The sequence below is a fragment of the Carlito syrichta genome, unplaced genomic scaffold (assembly GCF_000164805.1).
Source record: "Carlito syrichta isolate Samal-C Ts95f unplaced genomic scaffold, Tarsius_syrichta-2.0.1 Scaffold290399, whole genome shotgun sequence".
Lineage (NCBI taxonomy): Eukaryota > Metazoa > Chordata > Mammalia > Primates > Tarsiidae > Carlito > Carlito syrichta.
This window is the reverse complement of record NW_007234495.1, coordinates 366,303-394,182: the sequence shown is the minus strand read 5'-3', so window position 1 is coordinate 394,182 and position 27,880 is coordinate 366,303. Positions and strand designations below refer to the sequence as shown.

At 42.3% G+C, this 27,880-nt stretch overlaps 1 protein-coding gene across 2 annotated transcripts in view; it reads left to right on the top strand.

Annotated features, from left to right (window-relative positions):
* The window catches only part of LOC103256596 (transcription factor COE1), a 410,447-nt gene extending 393,916 nt beyond the window's left edge, over positions 1 to 16,531 (top strand). For both annotated transcript variants that reach the window (XM_021710589.1, XM_008054427.2), the window contains exons 14-15: positions 3,535 to 3,729; positions 13,327 to 16,531. In XM_021710589.1, the coding sequence (XP_021566264.1) occupies positions 3,535 to 3,729; positions 13,327 to 13,358 (227 nt within the window). In that variant the 3' untranslated portion in view covers positions 13,359 to 16,531. The remainder of the gene's footprint in view (positions 1 to 3,534; positions 3,730 to 13,326) is intronic.
* The last annotated feature ends 11,349 nt before the right edge of the window (positions 16,532 to 27,880 follow it).

Below are 27,880 nucleotides of genomic sequence, written 5' to 3'. Positions count from 1 at the left end.
TCGAGACCCACCTGGGCAACTTGGCGAGACCTCATCTCTACAATAAATAAAAAATTAGCCGGGTGTGGTAGCGTGTGCCTGTAGTTCCAGCTACTTGGAAGACTGAGGCAGAAGGATCGCCGGAGCCCAGCAAGTCAAGGATGCGGTGGCCGGAAGCGGCCACTGCACTCCAGTCTGGGTGACAGAGTGAGATTCCAACTCAAAAAAAAAAAAAAAAAGTCATAGGCCATGTCTCCACCATCCCCTGAACTCCCCCTCCATAGGGTGGATTTTACATAAATATTTGAGTGCATCTTGGACATTGTGGGTGACTCTTCTGAAGTGCAAAATGTGTCCAAACTCTTAGACATTTATAGAAGAGTAGAAGATGTGAAGATGTGTCATTAAACGAAAGAATATTCATGGTTTTTAACATGAGTCTTAGCTAAAAATACTAAAAACAATGACTTATTTCATTGTGAAAATGTAGATTGTGTTAATTGTTTAGAAGAGGAAAGATCATTCTTGTCCTTTAAGAGAAATTATTTCTGAAAGTGTACTTAGAGACTTTTACTTTCTGGGTGAATTTTTCTGCTCAAGGTGCACGAAATTATATATTTCTACTTTATTTGTCTGGAATCAGCAGTTTCTTGGATGTTTAACATTCCCCAAATAATCTGCATATATTATGCCTGTCCACAAGTCGATGTTTGGGGTCAGTTTCACATTAGATTTTGATTTATCAAAAGATTGTTTCTCACAGATCTATCATTTCAGTGTTCTCCCATCTATTCAATCAGAAACTGTTTCGATCATGACCTGAAAATTAAAAGGTGGCATTCTTAATTAAATCAATAAACTAATTGCTGTATGGTAGCAATTCAATTTAGGGGCTTGGATTTCTCTTCCTCTCCAGCCTGAGCAGACACTCAGTGACTTCAGCCTGAGATTGCAACTGTCAGGCTGTGAAACTTTGAACATTTAATTTCCATTAATTGATTTCCTCAGTGCTCGCAAATATAGTATTAAATTCTCAAATAGGCTCTCAGATGGGATGATTTTATCTGCATAAATGCAAATAAAACAATAAACACAAAGCCCAGTTGATTTGAATCTTTGTCTCCATAATATTTAATTATTCATAAAGCACTCATGTTGAAAAATTCCAATGGAATGAAAAAATAAAATAAGACATTCCATTGGTGAACACACTTTCTGGTGTGGTGGCTGATAACTAATAATGTTATAACAAATGGAGCTGCTTGACTATATTTTACCCCTTTCTCTGTGAACCATCCCCCTACACTCCCCATCTCTAAATACACATAATGATCGCATTTGCCAACGAGATTAATTGCCTTCCTCAGTGAACCAGCAGGATTTCAAGTCTACGAATATTTAAAAATCAAACCTCCAGTGCAGGAGTTTTGCAATTTAAATGGGTGTTATTATTGAGCGTATTTTCACATTTACAAATCCTAAGAGATGTATAAAAATGCTGGCCTCATTAAAAGAAAAAGTACAGTTTAGGAAATGTTTGTGAAAACTCTGAGAATGGCGGCTCTGTGTTCTGCTCTGTAAAGCACTCAGTGCGTTTGGAGTGGGTCATGCCTTGGGCTGATGGCAAGGGGTCATTTGCCCTCTGATAGCAAAGAGCTACCTAGGGTCAATTTGATTCCCACTTTCCTAATTTTCCACAGCCAACAGGCCAAGGATAAGGCCATCCAAACAGCTCTTTGGACGCTGGTTGGTGCAGAGGAATGAGGCCTTTCCCCCTTGGAGATCTGTGTGCTTTGTAGGGTGGTAGAGTGGGAAGGGTGCTGAACTTGGCTTGATTCCTGGTTCATCTACTTTGTAGCTGTGACCCTTGGGCAAGTCGCTAACCTACTTTCTGAGTATCGGCTCACTTAGTCTGCACAGATGTAAAAAATATGATAGCCCTCAACTTAAGGTTGCTTTGGCCACGACAAGAAGAAAAAAATCCTTGGGAATGATAAAACAATATGTAACGTTTATTAGGTAAAGTGAAAAACAATAAAGTAGTAAGAAGTGTCTAGAGGCACTTAATCCTAATTAAGTTCCTAAAAAGGATACATACTTTTCTGCAGGGTTGGAGGAAATAGAAGGTTAGTGTATAAAAACATGTCTTGACTTAGTGTATGCAAACTTTCTCCAGAACTAGCCAAGATTATTAGTATGAACATAAGATGAGAGGCCACATGGAGAGGCCCAGGTCATCAGTAGAGGATGCATACCTGTCAAACTCTTTTTTTTTTTTTTTAGTTGGGGCCTCACTCTCTTGCCCAGACTGAAGTGCAGTAGCATGATCATGACAATCATGGCTCCCCATAGTCTCAAACTCCTGGGCTCAGTCGATTCTTCCACCTCAGCATCCCAAGTAGCTGGGTCTGCAGATGCATGGTGCCACGTCTGGCTAATTTTTTTTTTATTTGGTAGAGACGAGGTTTTGCTATGTTATCCAGGTTGATCTTGAACTCCTGGGCTCAAGCAATTCACTCACCTTGGCCTCCCAAAGTGTGGAGATTACAGGTATGAGCCACTGTGCCTGGCGCTGTCAAACCCTTACATCTCCAAGCTGCTAGGTTTTCTCTCTGAATTGCCAGAGTTCCCCCACTATTGATAATCGGCCTCCTCCCTACTACTAGACTATGAGTATTTACATAAGGCTCCTATCCCACTGCTAATTAATTCACAAACATTTATGTACTGCTCCACGGCGTATAGAAAAAATGTAGAACTTGAACGTGCAGGTCTGCATTTCCCCCAAATGCTGTGTGAGGCAGCGTGTGTATCCACCTGGCTTCCTACCTGCCTGTCTTTGGGTTGTACATCAAACCCAGATATATCCTTAAGGGACTCATAGCCCCATGGGGAGAGATAGGACATAGACACACTGCCATTTTCCACGCTTTAAGCTGGAATCCTGGCCTCCCCTCTAAGTCACCCTTCTTCCTCACCCTCTCATTCTAGCAATGACCATGTCCCCTCAAGCTGGCCTCATCCTAGCTCCTTTACTGGAACCTTAGTTTAGTTCCATTCCTGGAATGTATCCCCCGACACTTCCTCTGTGAAGCTGTCCCTGACTTCCCTTCCCTGCCTCCACTGAGTTGTCCACACCCACCCTTTTCACTATTTTCTGTTGTTGTACTCTGTAAGAGGGTATCACACGTTGTTTCCTAGCCTGGAAAACTCTGTGTTCTTCTCCATGAAGCACTCATTTGGATCCGGTTGTGCTTTGGGCTGATGAAAGGAGTCATTTCCCCTGATGGCAATTGCTGTCTATTCCCCCAGCGTCTAGCACACTGTGCAGCACATAGTGGGCCCACAATGAACACAGAAAAAATCACCAGCAATGAAAAGCAGCGTGTGCTAAGTATCAGATGATAAAAGTGGATGGGATCATGGAGGGTACATGCTAGAAGGATAGCCCAGGCAGGGTGGAGCAGGGTGGCCGGGTCAGGGTTGGATCTGAGCTGCCTTGTTTCAGGATGCCATGAGAGGTGCTGACTTCTCCTTTCCTGTTGCCCCTCTCAGTAGTGCCATCCAGCCCCACCATGGCCTCCTCCACAAGCCTCCCCTCCAACTGCAGCAGCTCCTCGGGCATCTTCTCCTTCTCACCAGCCAACATGGTCTCAGCCGTGAAGCAGAAGAGTGCTTTTGCACCAGTGGTCAGACCCCAGACCTCCCCGCCTCCCACCTGCACCAGCACCAATGGGAACAGCCTGCAAGGTAAGCCCTAGGTGCCCCTGCCCTTCCAGCTTCTATGCCCTAACTTCACCCTCCCAGGGCCTGAAGCCGATGCATCACAGTCACTGAGGAGATCAGCCCTGGGCCTGCCCGTTTATCTTTGCTCTCATCTCTTCTGGTCCTTTGTGTTCCCTCTCTTTGGCCCTGGCCCTGCTCATAGCTCCTCTGCTGGAGTTGCCCGAGAAGTCCTCTTTCCAACTTCGGCAATTCTGCTCAGGCCCAGAACTTGCTTGGAAATACTGTTTACACTTACTAACAGAATCATTTCTCTTTTTTTTTTCCTCTCTCATTCCCTGCTGTTGCCTTTATCAGACCAGTCTTTTGTAGACTCTCGCAAGTTCTCCACTACGAGGTCTCTCCCAGGACTGGCCTTTTCCTGAAGTAGGTCACTCAACCTTCTCTTCCTGTTGCCTATGTCAGAGTGAATGTGTATGAGGCTGATAGACAGAAGTTGAGCCATGGCCCCTTCAGAACCCTGAAATTCAAGCATTGTAGACCAAGGACTTACTACTGGGACCAGAAAACATCACTAGAGTTTTCTGGTATTAAAATTAAAATTGTTCAACCACTTTCCCAACTTAAGTATGGACAATAACAAGTTGAGATGACCTTTTCATTCATTGAGGAAAAAAAAATGCCCACCCTTTAAAAATGGGTCCACCATTTCTTATTTTTTCTTATGTGCTTAGCACTGCCTTGTAGTATTGGTCTGCACATCCACACTTGTTGCTCCCAGGAGGATTGTGTGGTAGGTACTCATAGCCCCAACTTTACAGAAGAGAAAACTACAGGTTAGAAAGGTTATGAAGTTGCTTGACTTCCAACGTCTGGTATGTAGCAGAAACTGGCTTCAAACTCAGGCTCAAAAATTCATCTCCCAGTACTTTACTACTCAGAGGATGTAAAAATGACATATCTAGGATTTCTAAGGCAGCCGTTAGGGAAATAAGATCAATCAACTAATTAGCCACCATCATTTGAGCACTGAACATGTGTTTGGAGTGGTGCTAAGCACAGAGGAGACTTTGATTTATTTTATTTTATTTTTGAGACAAGATCTCACTCTGTCATCCAGGCTAGAGTGCAGTGGCACAATCATAGCTCACTACAGCCTTGAACTCGTGGGCTCAAGTGATCCTCCCTCCTTAGTCTCCTGAATAGCCGGGACTGCAAGTGAGCACCACCACACCCAGTTATGTTTAACATTTTTGTAGACATGGAGTCTTGCTGTATTGCCCAGGATGGTCTTAAACTTCTGCCCTCAAGTGGTCCTCCTGCCTCAGCCTCCCAAAGTGCTGAGATTACAGGCATGAGCCACTGTACCCAGCCGTTTATCTCACTGAATCCTCACAACTTCCTGAGGTATGAAGGCTGCTATGATCTTTATTGTACAGGTGATAAAACAGAAACTTAAGGAGAGTAAATCCTGTCCATAGTTATAGCCAGTAAGTGATGGAGATTCATGTAAACCCCAGTGAGGGCTGTGTTCTTAACCCTTGCCCTACACAGCTCACCACTGTGTCTTCCCTCCGTGGCCAGAATCTTATTGATAGAGGTCAGCCATGAGGCTTTGAGAGAGATCAGGGACACACATCTGGGATATCTCAGCCCTGTTTCCTGTGTATAAGCACGTATATATTTATACACACACTGGGCTGGGTCCTTTTCATTGCTGTAGGCATATATTGATCTTCCTGAAGATTCTATGATGTCAGTACTAGTCCCATTATATAGATGGGCAAATTGAGGCTCAATTTGTTCAAGGTCACACAGTTAGTAAATGGTAGAGTCCAAACTGAACCCAAACCATGGAACTTAGAGCCTGAGCACCTAATTGCTTTGTCTTTCTGCCTCTAGAGGGGGTCTTCAAAACATTCTTCAGAAACTTGCTAGTGAACCTGCCCAGCACAAAGTCCATGCCCAGCATAGCATGCCTATGGTCTCACTCTAATGTACAGTGGCAAATCCATCTTCTTAGAGGAAAGAGGAAAATAATCTGCTTGCAGAACTACCAGCCAATGTTATTCATGCTAGAAAATGCTCACCCCCACAAAGGGGGGGGGGCACCCATTCCTGCAAGTCTGACTCGTTTTCAGCTAAAAATAATAATTTTGTCACCCTCGGTACACCCCCGGCTGGCAAACTAGGCATAAAATGCTTGAGCGAACATAATTGATGATAGGTTTAAATAATGATCATATATATGGAAAGCAGAAATGTCCCATTCTTGAGCTGCCAGTCTCAGCCCTTGTTACACATAGATTTGATGTCAGAAGCAAGAGGTGGCGTGGGGGTGGGGGGGTGGGGGGGTGAGGGGTTGGTGGTTGTAATGAACCCCAGTTGAGGGGAGGCACTTGAGAAGATAAAGGTGTCCCCTTAGTGGGAGATCAGTGGTGACATCACCGCCCAACAGTGATGTGAATGAGCAGCCCCCAGGAGGCCTGATGGCTTCTTTGTCCTGGGACCCAGGAGGGAGCCGAAAGAGGCTTGAAACTGGGGTGGGGCCTGGGCTTAGACACTCCTGGGTTTTGGGAGACATGGTGATATAAGATGTGTGCACGTTCGAGTCATGATGAAATGGCTTTAAGACAGGGTCGCGTGCAAAGTTTGTGTATTTGTCCCCCAGGGCTTTTCTAACCCAATTCTAAACCGATTACAGATCCCAAAAGTACAGAGACTGTCCCCCCTCTCTGATTAACCACCATGTTTCTACCTCTTCATCACTTTCCTATTTTTTTTTTTGAGTTGGGGTCTCATTCTGTTGCCCAGGCTGGAGTGCAATAGCATGATATCACAGCTCACTGCAGCTTCAACCTCCTGGGCTCAGGTAATTCTTCCACATCAACCTCCCAAGTAGCTGGGACTACAGGTACACACAACCTCACTGGGCTAACATTTAAATTTTTGTAGAGACAAAGTCTCACTATGTTGCCCTCTCAGCCTCTGCATACAGTCTCCAGCAGGCAGGGAGGACCTGGCCTTTGGTCAGGCAGTGTCATTTTTGTGGGCAGTGCCATTTTTTCAGGGACTCTTGCTTGGACCGATGGTGACATTCTGACAGTAGGCTTCCAGAATAACTTCCTCTTTTAACTTTTTTTTTTTGTCAGAGTCTTACTCTGTTGCCTAGAATGAAGTACAGTGGCATGATTATGGCCACCGCAACCTTGATCTGCTGCGTCCACAGCCTTCCAAGTAGCCAGAACTGCAGGCTTGCACCACCACAACCAGCTAATTTTTAAAATGTATTTTTTATTGTAGAGATGAGATCTCACTAAGTTACCAGGTTGATCTCGAGCCCCTGGGCTCAGGCAGTCCTCTTGCCTCCACCTCCCAAAGTGCTGGGATTATAGACATGAGCCACCACACTGTCCTACTTCCTCTTTAACTTTCTAAACTCCATTTCTATGATCAAAAAGGGGCTTACATGAGTTGTAGCATCAGGGTAAGTACCTTATCCCTCTTCCTTTCTCCTTGTCAGTGTTACAGTAGCACTGACTTCACTTGGACCCACCTAGTTCAGAATTGTGATCATTAAGACAGGCCAAGTGACTAAGGAAGAGTTGGTTAAGCAAATTGACCGTGTAAACAAGATTAGAGGTGACACATTTAGGCTTGTTTAAATGTTTTAAAGGGCTATTTACCTCCAACTACCACTCTGTTCATTGGGCATCGTTCTATTTTTTTCAAGCCTGCTCCTAAAAGACTTCTTCCCCAGCAGCCTTACTTAGCTTCACTGGTCACTGCATGCTTATTTGTTCCCCAAGTAATAAACATTTCAGCCAGCCATCATGGCTCACACCTGGAATCCCAGCCCTTTGGGAGGCCGAGGCAGGAGGATCCTTTGAGACCAGCCTGGGCAATATAGCAAGCCCTTGTCTCTACAAAATAAATTAATTGAAATAAACATTATGATGTCACATGATAGTGAAGACAGTGATCACAGCCAATGATGAGGTAGCTTGTTCCCAGTCTGGGTCCCATCCACCCTTTAAGACAGGCTGTTTATTGTCCCCATTTTATAGATGTGGAAACTTAGTGCTAAGTTGGCTTGTCCAGAGTTATGCATCTAGCAAACAGGGCAGCCTGGGCTTCAAAACTGGGCAGAATGACTCGACTCTGTTAAGTCCCTATGCTGTATTACCCTACTGTATTCAAGCCCTAGGTTAAACCTAGGTAGGCTAAAAGCCTGACCTTAAAAACTTTCCCTATATCAAGGGGACACATCACCAAAGTGAATAAGCAGTTTTGTCTGGGAGAGGATGGGCACTGATCTGTGGCAACACAGAGGAGGGAATGACAGGAGAATTCACAGCAGCCTCATGGAGAAGGTTGCCTTTGGACTTGACCTTGAATGAGGGGCACAGGAAGATGGGGCAAGGGGTGTTTTAAGCAGAAAGAATCAGGAGGGAGATCCAAGATGGCCACTGTGGAAATGCAGACGAGCATCTTTTGCCAAGTAATGCAAAGAGTGGGGGCTCAGCTGATGATAGACGGAGACACCCTGAACACTTTTGGACAGGTGAAGCATACTGCACCCAGCAAAAGTCTCTCTGAGCAGAAGGAATGAGGCCAGCCTCAGCCAAGGAGCAGAGGCAGACACATCCCGGGTAAGGTGCAGTGACCAGTAAGCGGCTCAGGTTACCGGTCACTGCACCTAGAACACTGAGCACTGGAACACAGGTGCCAGGAAGCAGCGATAAGGTTGAAAACTGAGGTCTTTACCTGGAAATCATGAGTTCCATCCCTTTACATACATTCTATAGTTCACAGATTGTATGGTGATTCCAGTTGACTTTCTCTCCCAAGAAGATAAAACCTTTGAAAATTTACCATGTATTTTTTTATGACAAAGAACCTCTTGTGTCAGAACTTCTGGGGCCTCACAAGATGTCCTGTTAAAAAATAAAAATGTAGTGGTCAAACAAATTTAGAAAATGGTGCTTACTGAATTTTTGGGTCTTGGAGACCCAAAATTAAAGGCTCTGAGATATCCCACCATTAAACAAAAATGACTACTCCATTTAGTTTGCTAAAATTCTTGGCCTACAGAGTCCTTTTCTTCATATCAAGACCAGTTAGCGTCCATGAAAAACTTGCGAAAATGCAGCAGTATTTTGGATGTATAGGGGAAAATGCAGAAACACCTCCTTCCATTCTTATCTAGATGAAGTCATTGATAAATCCTGATCCCAGACTCCCCACGTGTCTGTTTTCATAGGCTGAAGACTTGAGTCACCAACTATGCTCAACCTAGATTCATGGAGATGTTCTTTTCCTTCTCCTGAAGCTTATGCCCTTGAGAACTTGGGTTCTGTATAATTCAAGCCTCAGAGACCTTCATTGATCAAGAGAGAGGCAGCCCCAAGAGAGCTGTCCCATTACATTGGAACCCCCACTAATGTAGTGATTTTAAACCCTAACCACGTCTTGGACAGTCTATGTGGGAAAAATGAAAAACAAAGAGGCCAGACTCATTTCACAAACATAGTACCCAAATACTGACATTCTTTTTTCTTTTCCACCTTGTGGAAAGCTCAGGTTGACTGGTTTCTCTCAACCCTAGATATCATGCAGCCCAGGGCCAAATCCTGTGGATTTGTCTTTTTCTGCCTGCATATATTCAGTCTGTGCAAGATCGCCCCACTTCCCTTACCCCTTCCCCCCACCCACCATTCTTGATTTCCTGATAACTCTTACACATATGGCTTGGGGAAGACCACATTCCACTGTCTTACTCCAACTTCTCCCAGCTCTGAAAAACTTTCCATTTTGTCTTTGTTCTTATCACAACGTGGATACTCATTGAAAAGTACATTGTTTTTCCAACCAATCGTTTTCTGAGCTCCCATCAGAGAACGGGATCACCCAGCTGCTGGGGAAATGGCCAAGCCGCTGTGGTCTTGTGATGTCTTGGCACATGATGCAGCTGAGAGTGTAGTGTCCTCATGGGAATCTTCATGGGCCCCACTTGGACAAGTCGGCATGCTAGTGGCATTTCTGGAATATTCCAAGCTTCAGGCACCCATCCCTCTCACCCACATGATCTGTGTTTCCGATTGTAGCACAGATATAAGAAAAATAGCTCCTAAAACCCAGGCCCTTCCTGCAGCCATGTAGTGGGGTTTCTTTCTTTTAAAAAGACCTCTTTTGAGTGTGTAAGCTCAGAGGCCACAGATGGTGATCTTTTCCTACAATTTTCTCATCAGTAAGAATCTGCTTTTGGAATTTAGGAAGGCAGGGATGAGATTTAGGGTGCTGGGACCCCTCTGTGTTACATGCAAATTCGGGGTGTAGCCTTCTTCTGGAGAGAAGTTCCATAGATTCCATCAGATTCTCAGGAAAGTCTGTGGCCATGGAGGAGAGCTTGGAAAGTGGGAACAGGCCAGGCACACCCTTAGAGACCCTCAGATATGTTTGTTTTTCATTTCAGCTTTTTGTAAACATGTGTAAACTGGGCTGCTTCATCATTTAAAGAATCCACATCTCCAGCTACTCTTGAAATAATTCAGAAGACCTGGTGGCTGTAAGCAGGCATTCCTGTATAGCAGTGTTTAGTGGGAGCTGAGCTGCTGCCCACTCCGACAAAGGCATGTACTTGGAATGTTCCAGAAATGCCTCCTTCCCCACCCAGGGGATCTGCTCACTCATGTTTCCAGTTCCCAGCCCAGGCTCTTGGGTGCTGGAGTTTGCAACCCCTGTAGTCCAGGTTAAGCAGTGGTGTTAGTGGCACACTACTAGCATGTCAGTCAGCTCTGCTTTAGAGCTTTTAATGTGTCCCCAAGTGGAGGTTTAATCGAATTAATTTATCACATTATTTAGGTACCAAAATTTTGCTTAGATCATTTTTCTTTTTCTTTTCTTTTTTTTCTTTTATCCTGATCATTCAAATGGGATGTTTTCAAGGCCCAGTTAATAAATGTTGCTTGGGCCCACTGACCAAGAAGACTGTCCATTTCCTGTTCCCTTTTTTTTTTCTTTGAGTTGGAGTCTCACTCAGCCTTCCAAGTAACTGGAACTACAGGCACGCGCTACCACACCCAGCTAATTTTTTTTTTTTTTTTTTGAGTTGGAGTCTCACTCTGTCGTCCAGTCTGGAGTGCAGTGGCCGCTCCCGGCCACCGCAGCCTCGACCTGCTGGGCTCCGGCAATCCTTCTGCCTCAGCCTTCCATGTAGCCGGAATTATAGGCATGCACTACCACGTCCGGCTGATTTTTTGATTTATTGTAGAGATGAGGTCTCGCTGCCCAGGCTGGTCTCGAACCTGCAGACTCAGGCAATCCACTCACCTCAGCCTCCCAAAGGCGTGGGATTGCAGGCTGAGCCACCGAGCCTGGCTTAATTTTTTAATTTATTGTAGAGACCAGGTCTCGCGAAGTTGCCCGGACTGGTCTCAAACCCACGGGCTCAGGCAATCCACTCACCTCGGCCTCCCAAAGTGCTGGGATTACAGGCTAAGCCACTGAGCTTGGCCTCCTATGTTGCTTTGAATCATACTGACGCTGCTTACATTATGTGACTAATGACAAGGACTGTCCTTGAATGCCAGGCACACAGATAGAATCTGGTAGAAGGCAAAAGTCACCTTGCTTCTTTTGCCACAGGCTTGGAACTCCCACTGTCGTTCATAAGGGTGTCTGGACCCACCTCCAGGCTGGATAGAGAGATCCTTGGGGACGCAGACCCTTGCGGGGCTCTCACACTGCAAAAACTCCCTCCGCTTCCCTGCCTTTGGAGTAACAGCATCTAGAATTCTCAAGTTAAGGCTTGGATTGAGACACCGAGCTCCAGGTTTCTGGCCAATCTGGGGCTCACTGGAATCTTAGGGGGACTACATTTCCAACTGATCCCAGATCTTTGGGGGTTTAAGTTGGTCTGCATTTGGCAAAAGACAACTTCCTGTTTCTAAGAAAAAAAGGCTTATGAGGGCTTACGAAAAGGACTCCAGGAGCTTTTGGGCTGCAGAACGGCTCTTGCAAAACAACATTTGGATGATTTACGTGTAAATGAATCAGAAACATGTGGATTGAATTTCCTCACGAATACAGATGGGTTTAAAAATTAACGGAAAAAGTGTTTGGCAAAATACTTTTTGGTTTTTCTTTTAATTGAATCTAAAAATGTCAAGAGTGGGGGTGGGGAAGCAGGAGGCATGAGGGCATCTCAGGGCTCAGGGCTCCCCCCGACCCCCCACCTAGCTTCCCTGTGTACAATGCAGGACTTGTGGCAGGGGTTCGCTTAACAACAAAAAAAGGGCACATTCTTTCAGACATGATCATTGGTAAATTAAGAGGTCCACTTTTTAGACGCAGTCATCACTGACAAGAGCATTCATTTAAATTTAGAATTGCCAATACAAAGAAAGCACGGACTTTTTCTCTCTCTGCCTGACAGGACACTAAGCCGTCATTGAGAGCCAAAGATGGCTGCCTCCTGTAAGAAGCTATCTCACCTTGCATATTTCAAAAGTTGCCATCCTGTTTTAGTTTTCTTACAGATATCCCTTTATTTCTCCCATTCATCATGTGAGGTGTTCCATATGGGATGGTGCCTATTTGATATAAGAGGATGTACAGCCCAGAGAAGTTAAACAATTAACACAAAGTCACACAGCTAGTTGAGCACAGAAGCGATGGGTTAAAAATCCTAGTAGCTACTCTCTTATTAGGAACTGAACGCAGGCTAAGCACTTGACATATGTCATTTTATTTACACCTCCAATAACTCTAAGCACTGTGATCAACTGCATTTTCTAGCTAAGAATGCAGAGGTTCGAAGCAGAAAAGCCAGAGGTAGGATGCTGGTCTATCTGATTCCAGGTTCTCTAGATGCTATTCTGTGCAGCCTCCTAACTTGGAACACTTGGAAAAATTTTTGGTTACCTCAGACAGCCGTCCCTTTCCCCAGGATCTCACCCCACTTACTTAGGCTACAATTTTCTGGGCAACATCGTCAAACCATTCCAGAAACCTTAAGCAGTAGTATGGAGGACATTCTGCCGCCTCATGCATGCTTGTCCTCTCCTCTGACCTTGTGTTGTCTCTCAACTTGATACCCCCAGGGAACAAGGTCTTCTCCCAGCCTGAGGACAGAAGTGAGGACACTCAGATCCCTGTCCTGTTGCTGTTTTCCTGCTAATACAGAACGCAGAGAGAGATGTTTTTTGTAGCAGTTCCTTGCAGTGGGGACAGACCGCTTTTTTATTTTATATTTTGGGTGGGAAGGGGAAAAAAAAGAGTGACAAATTGAAAATTCTCACTATCTTACAAGGTTTGGGGCCGCAGCTTCCCCAGCGGTATTCAAACTATGCAACTTCCCAGTTATGTTTTAAAATTGAAATCAGATTTGGAGAGATGTTTAGGATATTCTGTTCTGTTAAAGACACATACAGATGTTGATTTATTATAACTTTTAATAAATGACATGTACATTTTATAACAAAAACTCATTCCAGAGACGAGAGCACATTTGTGGCTAATATTCAAATAACATAGTTGTATGTGGGTGTTTTCTTAATCTTTTTTTTTCCTAGTGAGAAGTTTGGATGCAAAACCACTGACTTCTGTCTTCTCTTTCCGTAGCGATATCTGGCATGATTGTTCCTCCCATGTGAAAGAATTGCCTTGAAGAATTTTATTAATGAAGAGGTTGGATTCTGCTACAGAGAGTAATCTGAAACAAGTCCCAGAGTGGAACTTTTAACTCAGGCCTTTTTAAGAGGAATCACAATAACTGCAGATTTTTAAACAAACAAAATCACCGACCTTGCAAATACTGAAATTGGAAGGGATCTGCAATGCAGGGTGTTGGTTAAAGTTGTACCTCCCAAGTGTTTGGGGGATATATTTATTCTGTATTGATAAAAGCAAATCCACTTTTCCTTTTTCTTTTTTTTTTTTAAAGCTTAACTCTGCAATCATTTGTCTTTTATAAACCGTAAAGCTATATACAAGGGACACTATAAATAAGACTCCATGTTTTAATTTATGATGTTTTTAAAGCTGTGTAAAGGGAGAATGAAGTGGTGATATTTACAAAAAAGTTAAAAAAAAAAAAAAAACCAGAAAAAAAAGCTTGTATGGGACAGAATAGGAATGCCAGTTAGATTTTTTAGAAAAAACTAAGGGTCGGCTTTTGCGCCTTAAAGCATATCAGATGGTAGTTAGCTCAGACAGTGCATTTTCAATATCTAACTTAACATGCCACCCCTTAGCAGTGCAAGCTGATTTCTCTCTTTTGTATTGTTGTCTTAAGTAACTGTGTAAATAAATGCAGCCTGGAAAGTTAAAAAGCGATGTAAGTGATCACGTTTTTTCCCTCTTCTCAAAAATCCAGTGCCTCTAGACAGATTGTTAAAACTGCGTATTTAAATCTGATCTCATTCTTTCATTTTACTGAAGTCAACTTCTCCTGAAGCCTGTGGCCTCTCCAGAGCTTGGTGGCACTCGTGCTGGGTGCGAATCTCCTTTGAGACTTCATGGAACAGGGGTCCAGGCACAGAACTCCACACGCTGCCGGCTAGTTATTAAGCCAAAATCTCACTCACACTCCCCCACTGACAAGTTTAAAGTTGACTCAGCCTAAATGCTGACTTCACAGCAATCCTCCAAAAGCTGATAAAAGCCACATGGCAGGTATTTCAATTTTCCCATTCCAGATAGCGCCTCTCTCAGTCGACCCTTAACATTTGTAACGTAATAGATTAAAACAACAGGTTAAGTGCTTTGGAATTAAGAGTCAAAGGAAGCTGGGGGGAAGGAAAAGAAGGATGAGACCTCCAAAACATAGTTTTCTGTTCTATGGGAATTTTTGCTCTCGTTATCTGGGAAGTGTTCTTAAAAAATAAGAATAGCAAAGATGCAGCAAAGCTCTGAGGATGCATTTGCCTGATATTTTTTTCTTTGCTGTTGTGTTTTTGTATGTAGTTATAAATACTGTAGATTTTTTTGTGATTTTTTTGCCAAAGTTGTTGTTCTATTTATACATTTTAATGTCTTAAGACAGTTTTTCAATATCACGAAAAAGATTTTACTGCATATTTTGCGAAGGAAAAAAGCTCACTACCTTTAGCTTGCACAGACTTGCAAAGTTAGTTAAAAGGCTTTTTGTTTTAAAGGGGATTTTGTAAAATATCCATATAAATAATGTATTTATCTTTGGAATTTGTACATTGCTTTTCCCTTCCTCCTCTTCCTTCCACCCTCAATTTATTTTATTGTGTATGTTTGCTATGTGAAAAGTGCGTATTTGTTTGGTCACTTACACTTGTATTCGCTGTTTTAATGTGATTTTTTAAAACATTTCATTTATAGTTATTTTTAGTATTGTTTTAAACCATGCTTCAATTTTTTTATTTCCACCCAAAAGTCATTGTCTATTTTTGTATTATTTGTAAGTTAAGAAGTTTTTTCCAATATATGGCAAAAAAAAAAAAGTAGCATATTATTCTTGTAGTATTTAGTTCTGTAGATTAAAAAAAAAAATGTATCCTTTGCTTTGGAAGCTTACAAAAAAAAACCCTAATGCTGTTTTACTCTATTAATATGCATGGAATCTCTCCCTTTGGAGTGACGCATTTTGTGCATTAAATTCGGGGGAGAAACTTCATAGAAATCAATGAACATACTTTCTTTCTTAAGTCTGCTTGTATATTTCCTCTGTCTTTCACATAAATATAAACCAGCAGATTGGATGCCTTAACAATGCAAATCATATTCATTTCACTTGTACATTGTAACTGTGCACCAGAACTGTCAGTCATCACTAACATTCTAAGAAAAAAGAAAAAGAAAAAAGAAAAAAAAAAAACAAAGAAATCGAAAAGCACAAAAGAACTGTTTTGTTACCTTAAGACAATGTAACTTTTTCTAGTAGAGCAAGAAATCATTTACAACAATGCTGCCACTGTGCATGCCCCATATGGATTTTGCAATGGTTTTCACTAGACTGTCAGAGTGCGATTTTTATGGGTTGGGGCGGGTGGGGGAGGGGAGTTGAGGGAGGGAAGGGAGGGAGGAAAGCTGATTTTTCATGGTGAGAAATAATAATAATGATGACTAGTAATAATAAAAAAACTGGAAAAATGTAAGCAAGGTGGACGCATTGCTTCTCGGTACTCAGAAAGGTTGTCTGAATTTGCGTGGTAAGCGCTGGCCTGAATATGTATACAATTTAAAGCCATATTTTGTCTGGTGAGCCCCTTAACTGTTTGTGAAGGAACGAACTGGTCAGCCGGTAAGGTGTCCGGCTTAGACCTTGACAACAGACGCTACCCATCTGTCAGCCATGTGCAGTGGTTGGAACTTCTTGAAAGTCCAAAGAGCCTTTAAAATGTGTATAATTTGTGTTTTGTTGCTTCTATTTATATTGATTAGATGAAAAGACATTCTGGCCCTCTGACTCTCTTTCTTCTACACAAAAGTTTTACAAATAAAAGATGTTCCCCTAAATACAGAATATGGCTTTAAGAAGACAATGGAATAGAGAATTCAATTAAGATTTCAGTTTTGGGGGAAAAATACAGCTTCTGGATGACTGGATTGCATAACATGCCCTGGCCTCACATTGTACTAGGATGCAGCTTAATGAAGTCATCTCTAAATCTACTAACCTTTCACCTTCGTATCAAACTTTTTGAATAGACACACACTGTACAGTTCAATTGTTAGAGAACCTAACTACTGTAGAGATTGTTATAATTTTTTTTTTTTTTGCAAAAATTCAAGCTGTAAAAACTTTTCAACTTTCACAATATTTAATTAAAGTTACTTCCTGTCTGTGATGGCAGCTCCTAGTTGTGTATTCATTTCTCTAACTCAGATGAGCCCAAGTTCAACATGATGTAAAAAGTCTGTGTTTGCAATTACTCACATTACTGTTGATACCCCGAGAAAAGGAAAGAGGGTAGTCCTGGAACCCCTACTTTCTTTCTTTGTAGGTCCTTGGAGATTTGCTAATCTGGGATGCAAATTGAACACGCACAGCGTACTACTGCCCTCTGCCGGCTGCAGCCAGGTGTGCATGTGTCCACGCCTGCCCACAGAGGAGCCAGGAGCCCCCAACAATTTCACCACCTAAGCACTGAGATCCTTCTGCGGTGACTGAATTGTGAATCCAGGAACGGGTCATTCTAGAACCCCATCCTTCGTGCTACAAGTCTAAGTTAAGCTCTCCACACACAACTGCTAATTAATCCCAGAGAGGCTTCTGGTCAATTAATTATGTGCCCTGGCTCATTGATGAGGCATGTGTGAACTCAGAAGCTTCTGTGATCTATATTTTTTAATCCCATGTGGATAACACAGTTTCCCCGTTGGACAGAAGCACATTTATCTGGAGTCAAACATTCCACAAACACCCAATAGGTACATACTCATGTACAATTGTTTCGCTCTTGAATTCCATCATATTCATTAAATCTTTCCAATTGAACATTTAACATTTTCCCTACTTTTGCAATTATTGGACACAATAAGGTTGATGATGCTTGTAAAATGGTTCCAAAACTCAGCAAGTAGGTCATAGACCAATAGAAATTTGATGGCCAGAGCTCGTAGGATGGCGGACTACCAGCAACATAGCCATTTGGGGTGTAGGCACTACTGACACGCTTTTGCTTGGAAAGATAACCCAATCTGAGGTAATGAAAGTGTCCTGTTCATAAGTAAAAAAGCTGCCATTCTTTTCTCTCTCTCTCCCTCTCTCTCTCTCTTTTGCGTTGGAATCTCACTCTGTTGCACAGGCTGGAGTGCAGTGGCATGCTCATGGCCACCCTAGCATCGACCTGCGGGGCCCAGGTGATCCTTCTGCCTCAGCCTTCCAAGTAGCCAGAACTACAGCCGAGCACTAACACACTTGGCTAATTTTTTGGTTTATTGTAAAGATGAGATCTCGCCAAATTGCCCAGGTTTGTCACAAACCCATAGGCTCAGGCGATCCCCTCACCTCGGCCTCCCAAAGTGCTGGGATTACAGGTTTCAGCCACTGTGCCCGGCCTGCCATTCTTTTCTTAAAAAGAAAACCCATGCTGATTAGTTTGACCAGTCAATATACATTTTTTGAAATGTAGTGCAGTTCCCTGCATTAGCTGTAAAATAAGAATTGAATAAGAGACCCCTGTCCTCAGGACATTCACAATTTCAGCCATGACAAACTTGTATTCAAATTACATCAGCCTAGGATAGCTAGCCAGGCTGAGACAGGCATGCCACAGTACTCTATGGAAGAAAACTGACATCCACACTTCTGACATGATGGCTTCTATATTTCTTAAGGCCTACCTCTTGGAAGTGTTGATTCACTCATTCATTCATTCCTGTGAACCATGCTTGTTTACTATGCATCTAGCACTAGGCGAGGCACGGTGGATACAATGGTGAGTACAGTGACATTGTCCCTACTATCTTGGAGCTTATACTCGAGTGGGGCAAAGAGACAGCAAGCAAACCACACAAGTACCTATAACGAACTATTAAGGGTAATGAAAGAAAAGCCTAGAATGCCCTTAAAGTACATTATAGCGGGATCTGATTGCTGGGAAAAACTCCCAGAGAGAACGACATTTGAGCTGAGATGTAAAGGCTAAGCAGGAGATGGCCAGGCTGGCCCGGTCCCTTAGGCAGGGAGACTGAGGGCAAGTACAAGAGCTCTGAGCTTTGGGTTCATTGGGTCCATTCAGAAACAGAATGACTGTGTGAGTGGAGTGTGCAGATATGCCTGATGAGACCCAGGGGCTTGGGAGTTCAATCCAGAACATGTCCTGAGCCTCCACCATGTGCTTTGTCCCCTACTAGATGCCAAGGTGTGCCAAGCAAATCAGCCATGGCTCCTGCCTGAAGGGCCTCAGGCAAGGCTCATAAACTCACAGACCCGTGTCTCTTGACAGGGGCTAGGCTGGTGGAAAGATAAGAGAGTGAGCTACCGGTAAAACCAACAGGAGTGGCGGGGCTTGGACACATGGGGCAAGTGCATGCCCCAATCTAAGAGAGCATCCCGCTTGCTCCAGACAATTGCTCCTATGTGGGGATGTGAGCCCAGCGATGCCCAGCTTTCAATTTCCAAGAATGACACACATGTTGCTGGGATTTTTTTTTTTAATTGGTGTGGAATTTTCATTTTGAAAATGTTGGCAACTAATCTAAAAACTGTGTACAAACATCATCTTGGAAAAACAAAGTCCTTGATTCTTTAGAATGCCAATCTAAAACTTCTAAACAAAAGACAAGCTAGTTACTAAAGGTGCCATTTACACAGCCTGATTTGTGAGTCATATGCTCTATCCCTGGAGATCAAGGAATGCTGCAAAGAAAAGAAGAGGATGCCCCCATGGTGCTCTGCAGGATGAAAAGGAGTTTTCTAAACATATAAGGGAAGGTAGGTAATGGAAAGACCCTGGGAGCTGACCATGAGAGAAAAAGGTATTAAAATTGATAGAAATAGGAATATGGAAAAGTGGAATCTTGTTAAAAAAAAAAATCCCCTATCTGCAGTAGCCACATTCATTATACAAGTACAGGCCAGTTAAAAAACAAAAACAAAACACCTTAATTTGCTTTGCAGAAAGGCCCACAAGAACAAATTTTTTTTTTTTTTTGAGTCGAAGTCTTACTCCATCACCCAGGCTGGAGTGCAGTGGCACACTCATGGCCAACCCAGTGTTGACCTGCTCGGCTCCAGCAATCCTTCCGCCTCAGTCTTCCAAGTAGCTGGAACTACAGGTGCAGGCTACCACGCCTGACTAATTTTTGATTTATTGTAGAGATGCGGGCTCGTCAAGATGTCTGGGCTGGTCTTGAACCCGCGGGCTCAGGCAATCCCCTCACCTCAGCCTCCCAAAGTGCTGGGATTACAGGCTGAGCCACTGAGGCTGGTGAAGAATGAATTCTTTTTTAAGAAGATTTTGGAAGTGAACTCTTTCTCATACATCACACTCAAGGTCATGCATGCCCTAGCATGCCCCAAACCACTCACATTCTCAAGAACTTTGCTCCTGAAATGGACTCTTCTCTCTCTGGCATCATCAACTTCTCCTTCCTCAATAGTCCATTCTGATCAACCTACAGGTGTGATTCCACTGGAAAGAAAAAAAAAATTTGACCTCACTTTGTTTTTTAATCTACCCACGGTCCTTATGCTCTTGTTTATAGCAAATCTCAAAAGAGTTGTCTATGTCGGCTGTCTTCTCCTTTTCATTTATATTTTCTCATTGTTAATCTTGCAGTAAATGTTTATTGTAATGATGAAGAGTGGTGAATCTTACATGTTGTAAATAAGAGTTGTAAATTTACATTTTAGAAGTATATTCTTGGTAGCTACAAAGAGAATAATTTGGAGAAGGATCACAGAGGAAACAGAGGACATTTAGGAGGCCATTTGCAGTGGTTCAGGAGAGAAATGAATAAACTTGGACTAGGAAAATGAAAAGGAAGAGAATAGATAGGGTTAAAAAAATATTTAAGAGCTAGTGCCTTCAGGATTTGGTGATTGATACAATGTGAGGATTGAAGGAGAGGAAAAAAGTCTAAATAAAACTCAGATTTTTGACTGGGGAAACTGCTGTTAAAGAAATGGTTGATTTCATCGTTTGGCCTGTTTCCTTTTTCTGGACCCCAATGGTAAAATCCCTTCCTACTATTCCCTTTGCTTTCTCTCCCTCTTCCAAATATGATCCTCTTCTCCAGAGGCTTCTATATTTACATTAGGAATGAAATTCAGTTTCCGGAACTGGAAATATTTTGTTATTTTTTTTTAACTTAACCATCAAGCAGTTTTATCTCTTCTCTCTGGAGAGTTATGCTACAGTGGGACTGATTTTTATCTACTTAGCATACATTTTTCCCACTGATTGTAGAATTTTCACATTCTATATTAAGAATGAACGTTCTGAGGCCTGGAATGAACCAAAGTCCTGATGGTTGACTTTCTACAGGAAATATCCTGCACTGGGAAATATCCTATAAGGAGAATTTAGTGCTCCACAAAGATGTTGATGATAAGTCAACAAAAAGGAAGGAGACCCATTGAAGATGTTTCATTCAATAATATAGACATGGATGGGATTCTATCAGGAAAGCAATAAGAAATGAAGGAGAACAAAGCAACATTCATGGCTTTCTCCAAAGTATTTATTCACTTAACATTTCCTTACTGAGAATCTCTTTTGAGTTAAGCGCTGGATAGTAAGGGTTGGGAATATGATTATGTCTTAAATAGAACTATTTCTGTCATTCATTGTTGCCTAAGAAGGATAGAAACATGAGTCAAAAAGTCACATAAACATATCGTTGCACACTGTGATAAATGCTCTGTAGCCTTAATATAGGCGAGTGAGCATGTGGCTCTATCTCTACACAAAGTCAAGCCCAACTCGATGTCCAAAATTAATTAAGAAATCAAATTCCTTATTTAGCCCCTTCAAAGGCCATTACAAAGAACCTTAATGTAAGGTCCACAGTCAAACCTATTAAAATTCTCTTTCCTCACTTCTCACCTTACTCAGACAACTTTCCTCCATTCATCTGACAGAAAGATCCTCTTTTATTCTGTTTTTGTAATTTTTCTTTCTACCTTCTTTCTTCTATCTCTCTCAATGCTTCTCTTCAGAGAGAAAGCTTCCCTTCTACCCTTTCTGAAGGTTCATCAAAATGGCTAACAATAGACAGATTAATAGGAGAAAAAGGCATACAAACATATTTACACGGCTAAGGACACAGGAGCCCTACCAGTATGAGACTCAAAGAGTGGCCAGATGGTTGAAGCTTAAATACCCTCTATAGAGGAGAGAAAAATTGGTAGAGGTAGAAGCAATTTTTGAAAGGTAGTACAAGTTTCTTTAGGAAAAGTGAATGGACACAGGAGGCAGACATTCTCTTGTAAATGATTATTTTATAAAACTAAATGAGATCTACAAGTTACAGAAAGGTAAGGGGCAAAACTGCATTGTGAACAAAGGCTGTCCTATTAAGCAGATAAAGTCTCCCAAGTCATCTCTCAGAGCTGCTTTCAGAAGAATAGATGAAAAGTCTGTCTGGGTGTGGTGAAGACTTTTAGTCGCTTCTCTTGTCTGGTGGCTAGTCTTCTTTGGTTATTTGATGAGATTCCTAGGGATGTGGGTTCTTTTTTGTTTGAATTGGAGGCTCACTTCGTTGCCCAGTCTGGAATGCAGTGGCATGCTCACGGCCACCCCAGCGTCGACCTGCTGGGCTCTGGCAATCCTTCTGCCTCAGCCTTCCAAGTAGCCGGAACGACAGGCATGCACTACCATGTCTGGCTAATGTTTGATTTATTATAGAGATGAGGTCTCGCCAAGTTGCCTGAGCTGGTCTTGAACCTGCTGGGTTCAGACAATCCAATCACCCCAGCTTCCCAAAGTGCTGGGATTACAGGCTGAGCCACTGAATCCAGCCGCGATGTGGGTCTTAAGACAATTACTTTTCTTTTGGAAAGAAGTTTCCTTAGTCTGATACAATCATTCCCGTTCCAGAGAAAGTCTTTCCCTGCACTTGGGAGGTGGGGTGGTGACAAGAGAATGTTAGAAAGTTTTTGGTTCTGAGGCAGTGTGTAATGCCTTCTGATTTTTGTGCTCAGCATGCCAAAGCATCATTCTTTGGGGTATTTTTCTCAGTGCCCCAGCATTACTAAGTGTCTTTTCCAATAGGAAAATCTTTTCTCTTCAGCAGAGCAGGGAAACAGGAAGATACTTTGTTAGCTAAGTGTGATTCCTAGTGGCCATGGAAGAAGAGTTCATAAATACTCCCTTGTTAATCATGTTTGACCTATTCTACTTTTGAGGCACAAGCTTCAATACAAGCTTCAGTAGTCATGAGAACACAGAGCGAGATAAAACTAATCTGGTCGTGTTTGAGAGAAGACCTGAAGTTAACATGCCAAAGTTGGGACTGTAGTGAAGAGACTTTCCAAACAGAGACAACAGGTCCTCACATAGTAAAGGGACAGAAAGAAGACCAGAGGACTAGTGGCATCCTATTGTCCCCTGAGGAATTCTCCTCCATCTTAGTTCATCTCCTTCTTCCTTATCTCATTTCCTTTTTTTCTGCTTTCAATCATAAGTTCGGACAGGTGCAGTGGCTCACGCCTGTAATCCCAAAACTTCAGAAGACCGAGGCAAGAGGATTGCTTGAGCCCAAGAGTTTGCAACCAGCCTGGGCAATATAACAAGACCTCGTCTCTACATAAAATAAAAAAATTAGTCAGACATGGTGTCACACACCTATAGTCACAGCTACTCGGAAGGCTGATCCTGGATGAGATTGTCTGAGCCCAGCAGGTTCAAGTTTGAGGTTGCTGTGAGTCGTGATCATGCCACTGCACTCCAGCCGGGGTGACAGAGTGAGACTTTGACTAAAAAAAGTCATAATTTATTTCACCTTTGTCTATGCATCAGTTCTAACCAGCATTATACTCATAGGTAGGTACTCAAGCAGAGACAGTATCCTAGTTATTCCAATATCCCCTCTGAGTAACCCCCCTTTCTACCTCCTATCATGCCTACCTGACCCACAAATCTAGTACATGGAATTCCAGGGACATGGTCAGTTTTTCTTTAATCCTTTAGGCAGTCATAATCAGATGAAAGATGGGGCTCCCAATATTGATCCCTATAATACAAAGATAATATTCCCACCCCCCACCACATGCCCTAGAAAACACTATAGCCCATAGAAAGCAACTAAAAAGGCCAATATGGAGCCCCCTATGTTTGTTCTCCACAAGCACAGAATATATGGCACACCCTTGTGTCTAGTAAAATGCCATGTTGCTTTATTAAAGTTAAGAAGAACCTAGAAGAAGAGAGTAAAAAATAATGAGATAAGGTTAATGGCAAAGACATTCCCTTGTTGAGGACTTACTTTTAGATGAGCTTATATACTATTAACTATGGAAACAGGTTTGTCAAATTCTCACAATAGCTATGGGGTATGGGTACAACTGTCTCTTGCTGGAAAAAAAAAAAAAAAAGCTCACCAACTCTGTATAAGGACAAAAGGTTCTTGCTGAAACTTAAAGGTCATTTATTTAACACCTATGGACACAGTAGTTAGTATATCCATGGAATATATTAGTCCAGTAATTAGTATATACTGAAATAATTTAAAGAAAGAAATTGCTAAAGTTCTCTAATCTTTAGCTACTCATCTATTTTTTTAAGTGACAGTCAGAGTTTTTATCCTTAAAAAAACTTGCTGAGGCTGGGCTCAGGGGCTGAACCTGTAATCCCAGCACTTTGGTAGGCCGAGGCGAGTGGATTTCCTGAGCCCATGGGTTCAAGGCAGCCTGGGCAACTTGGCGAGACCTCATCTCTACAATAAGTCAAAAATTAGTTGGGCATGGTAGTGCATGCCTGTGGTTCTAGTTACTCGGAAGGCTGAGGCAGAAGTATCATTAGAGCCCAGCAGGTCGACACTGGGGTGGCCGTGAGAGTGCCACTGAACTCTAGCTTGGGTGATGGAGTGAGACTTCAACTAAAAAAAAAAAAATCTAGTAGAGCATGGTGGCACATGTCTGTAGTCGCAGCAACTTAGGAGGTTGAGATGAGAGGATCATTTGAGCCCAAGAGTTCAGCTACAGTGAGCTATGATTGTACCACTGCCCTCCAGTCTGGGTGGCAGAGCAAGATCTTATCTCTAAAAAATAAAAAAAAAGAGTACTCATCTTAAGAGGTGTCTAAAAAGATGATATTAAGCTGGGCTCGGTGGCTCAGCCTGTAATCCCGCGCCTTTGGGAGGCTGAGGTGAGTGGATTGCCTGAGCCCGCGGGTTCAAGACCCGCCTGGGCAGTGAGACCTCATCTCTACAATAAATCAAAAAATCAGCCAGGCGTGGTAGCGCTCACCTGTAATTCCGGCTACTCGGAAGGCTGAGGCGGAAGGATCGCCGGAGCCCAGCAGGTCGAGGCTGCGGTGGCCGGGAGCGGCCACTGAACTCCAGTCTGGGCAACAGAGTGAGACTTCAACTCAAAAAAAAAAAAAAAAAAAAAAGATGATATTAAGGAAATTACATAATGAAGTATTAAGTGCCCGGGTTGTATTTGCAATTCTATCAATATTAGAAATTAGAATTTCATTTCTTGTGTGTGTGAATCATAATCATAAATGATCTCAAACTGATGGACATTATATTAACGATTATTTCTTGATATTATATTCAACATCATGATGGGCATCCCTGTTTAGAAAAATAAAATTATTGCAAGTTCTCCCTGTGTCTTAAAAGCTAACTGTATAGTATCCTGGGCTTCCACAGGGCCACCCCAAAGAATAGATTAGATTCTTCCTTTAATAAGAAGAAACTTTTCCGACAGTTTTGATATGGATCCAAAAGATGATTTGTGACTGATGCTTCTTCTAAGCATAAGCAAAGCAACAGGTCTCCCCTAAATCATTTATTTGTATTATATTACTATATTATTTAGTACTAGAGAAGATATTGGGGAACTCTAATTTTAAAAAAGGAGGATCATTCTGAATATTGTCACGTGTTGAAGGAAGCAGACTCTGAGCAACAGACCTGCAGGGCACAGGCCTAATGTGACTTCTGGGATGGGAAGAAAATGAAGACAAAAAGTGATAGAGCGGGAGCACAGGAAGGAGGATAAAGAAATCTTTCTTATATATCAACACCCATAAATGATCTTGGTGTTTGATCCTACTAAGCCCCTTCATAGTTAAAAAAAATATATAAATGTAACAGATTTCAGTGAAATGATCTTCGTTGAAATTTTTCATACGATTAGCACATTTATGCAGTAGACTTTTAGGAGACACAATTTGCATTCAGAATGAGAAATTTCTTGAAATAACTTATACCTTATTTACTCATTCAGATATTTAAGTGGCTTGTATATGAAGCTGGTGTGAGAGGCACTGAACATGGGTGATAGTCCATTTCAATGACAGAAGCAAATGAATAAGCACGAATGCAAATACATTGGGAAGAGTCCTGTGAGGGGAAGTGGTGGGATGTTGTGCACCTTACCTTACCGATGTTGGGCTTGACCATGAACTTGCTATGACCCATGGAGCATTAGCTGATAAGGTACTGGTAGAGCCTTAGATGTGACTATGAAGCCCACCTTAGTTCTTATACTCCAGACCTACCAAGAGAAGCGCTTCCCCCAGGAAGCTGCCAAAATTTCAACCTGGGTTTTGAAGTGTCCACACAGAAAACAGACCCAAGCCCACAGACATCCTGGATCTAAGCCCTGCTGACCCTCAGCCAGGGGCAGAGTCAAATAACCAGGGCTGCAACGTCAGCTGCTCCTCAGACCAACCACCGTACAAGTCTGTGAGCATGAGAATGGACACTTGCTGTTAATTCTTGAGGTTTGGAGTGATGTGTTATATGGTATTAGTGGCTGACTAAGACTGAAATAGAAGCCTAGAATTGGGCATGGCTGTTCAGGAAAAAAACCCGAAAAAAAAAAAAGTTTTCAAACTCAGTGGTGAGTGTTGAGGATACAATAATAAGAGGTAGAAAAGTTATGACTGTGTTATGCAGTGGTGAAACATTTAGTAAAAGTAGTACCTGTGATCATCTGGAAAGGCAGACCTATGCCTACCGAACTTGGAAATGGAGTCTTAAAATCCTGAACTGGCTGTTCAGGGACATTTGATAAAGTACTACATGAAAGAGATGAGCTCAGGACTACATTTGATAAAGTACTACATGAAAGAGATGAGCCCAGTTTACAAATACAGTTGAGGGAATAGATAGAGAACTCAGAAGATCTGGGACATGCTGTATTGGAAAATGACTATTTCTCATCTTTAGACTCTTCGTCCAGTGAGATATCCTTAAAGACAATATAGCCTGAGGGCAAAGTCCAAAACAAGGACAGGGCTGTTAAGATACAGCCCAAAAGACCTTTATAATGAGAGCTACAAAATACTGCTTAAAGAAATCCAAGAAGGAACAAATGGAAAAATATTCCATGCTCATGGATAGGAAGAATCAACATCGTTAAAATGTCCATCCTACTAAAGGCAATCTACAGATTCAACGCAATACCCATTAAGTTACCAACATCATTCTTCTCAGACCTGGAAATGACAATATAGAAATTCATATGGAAACATAAATGACCACGAATGCCCAAAACAATCCTTAGCAAAAGAAACAAACCAGGAGGTATCACATTTTCAGACTTCAAACTTTACTATAAGGCTACAGTAATCAAAACAACCTAGTATTGGTACAAGAACAGGCATATAGGCCAATGGAACAGGATAGAGATTCTGGAAGCAAAGCCTCAATTTCTCAACTAACTCATCTTTGACAAAGCCTCCAACAACAACCACTGGGGAGAGGAGAACCTATTCAGTAAATGGTGCGGGAAAACTGGCTGAGCACATGCAGAAGATTGAAACAGGACCCCTACCTATTACCATACACAAAAATTAATTCTAAATGAATCAAAGACCTAAATGTAAAAACTCAAACTATAAGAATCTTAGAAAATGCAGGAGAAAAAGGAATATTTCTACACTGCCAGTGGGAATGTGGAGAAAAAGGAATACTTCTATACCACTGGTGGGAATGCAAACTAGTGCAAGCTCTTTGGAAGACAGTGTGACAATTTCTGAAAGAACTAGAAATTGACCTTCCATATGACCCAGCAATTCGCCTATTGGGGAATCACTCTACAAAAAAAGATACCTGCATACGTATGTTTGTTGCAGCTCTATTCACAACAGCAAAAACATGGACCCAACCATGCTGCCCATTGAATCTGGACTGGATTTTTAAAAATGTGGCACATATACACGATGGGATATTATGCAGGCATAAAGAAGGCAAACATATGGACTCTACAGCAACTTGGATAGATTTAGAGTCGATCATACTCTGTGATCTATCACAGAAAAAAAGACCAGAGTACCATATGTTCTCACTCATAAGTGGACCTTGAAAAATTATAATACTGTAAGAAAGGGATTGGCAGTAATGGGAAACTGTCAGGGGTGAGGGTGGGATTGGCAGTTGAGGAAAACTGCTAGGGGAGGGAAGGGCACACCTCATCAACAAGGGTACCTGCATAACCAATGTTTGTATACCTAACTCTGAATTGTACCCTGCATCTTTATAATAAAAAGAAAAGAAAAGAAAAGATACAGCTCAG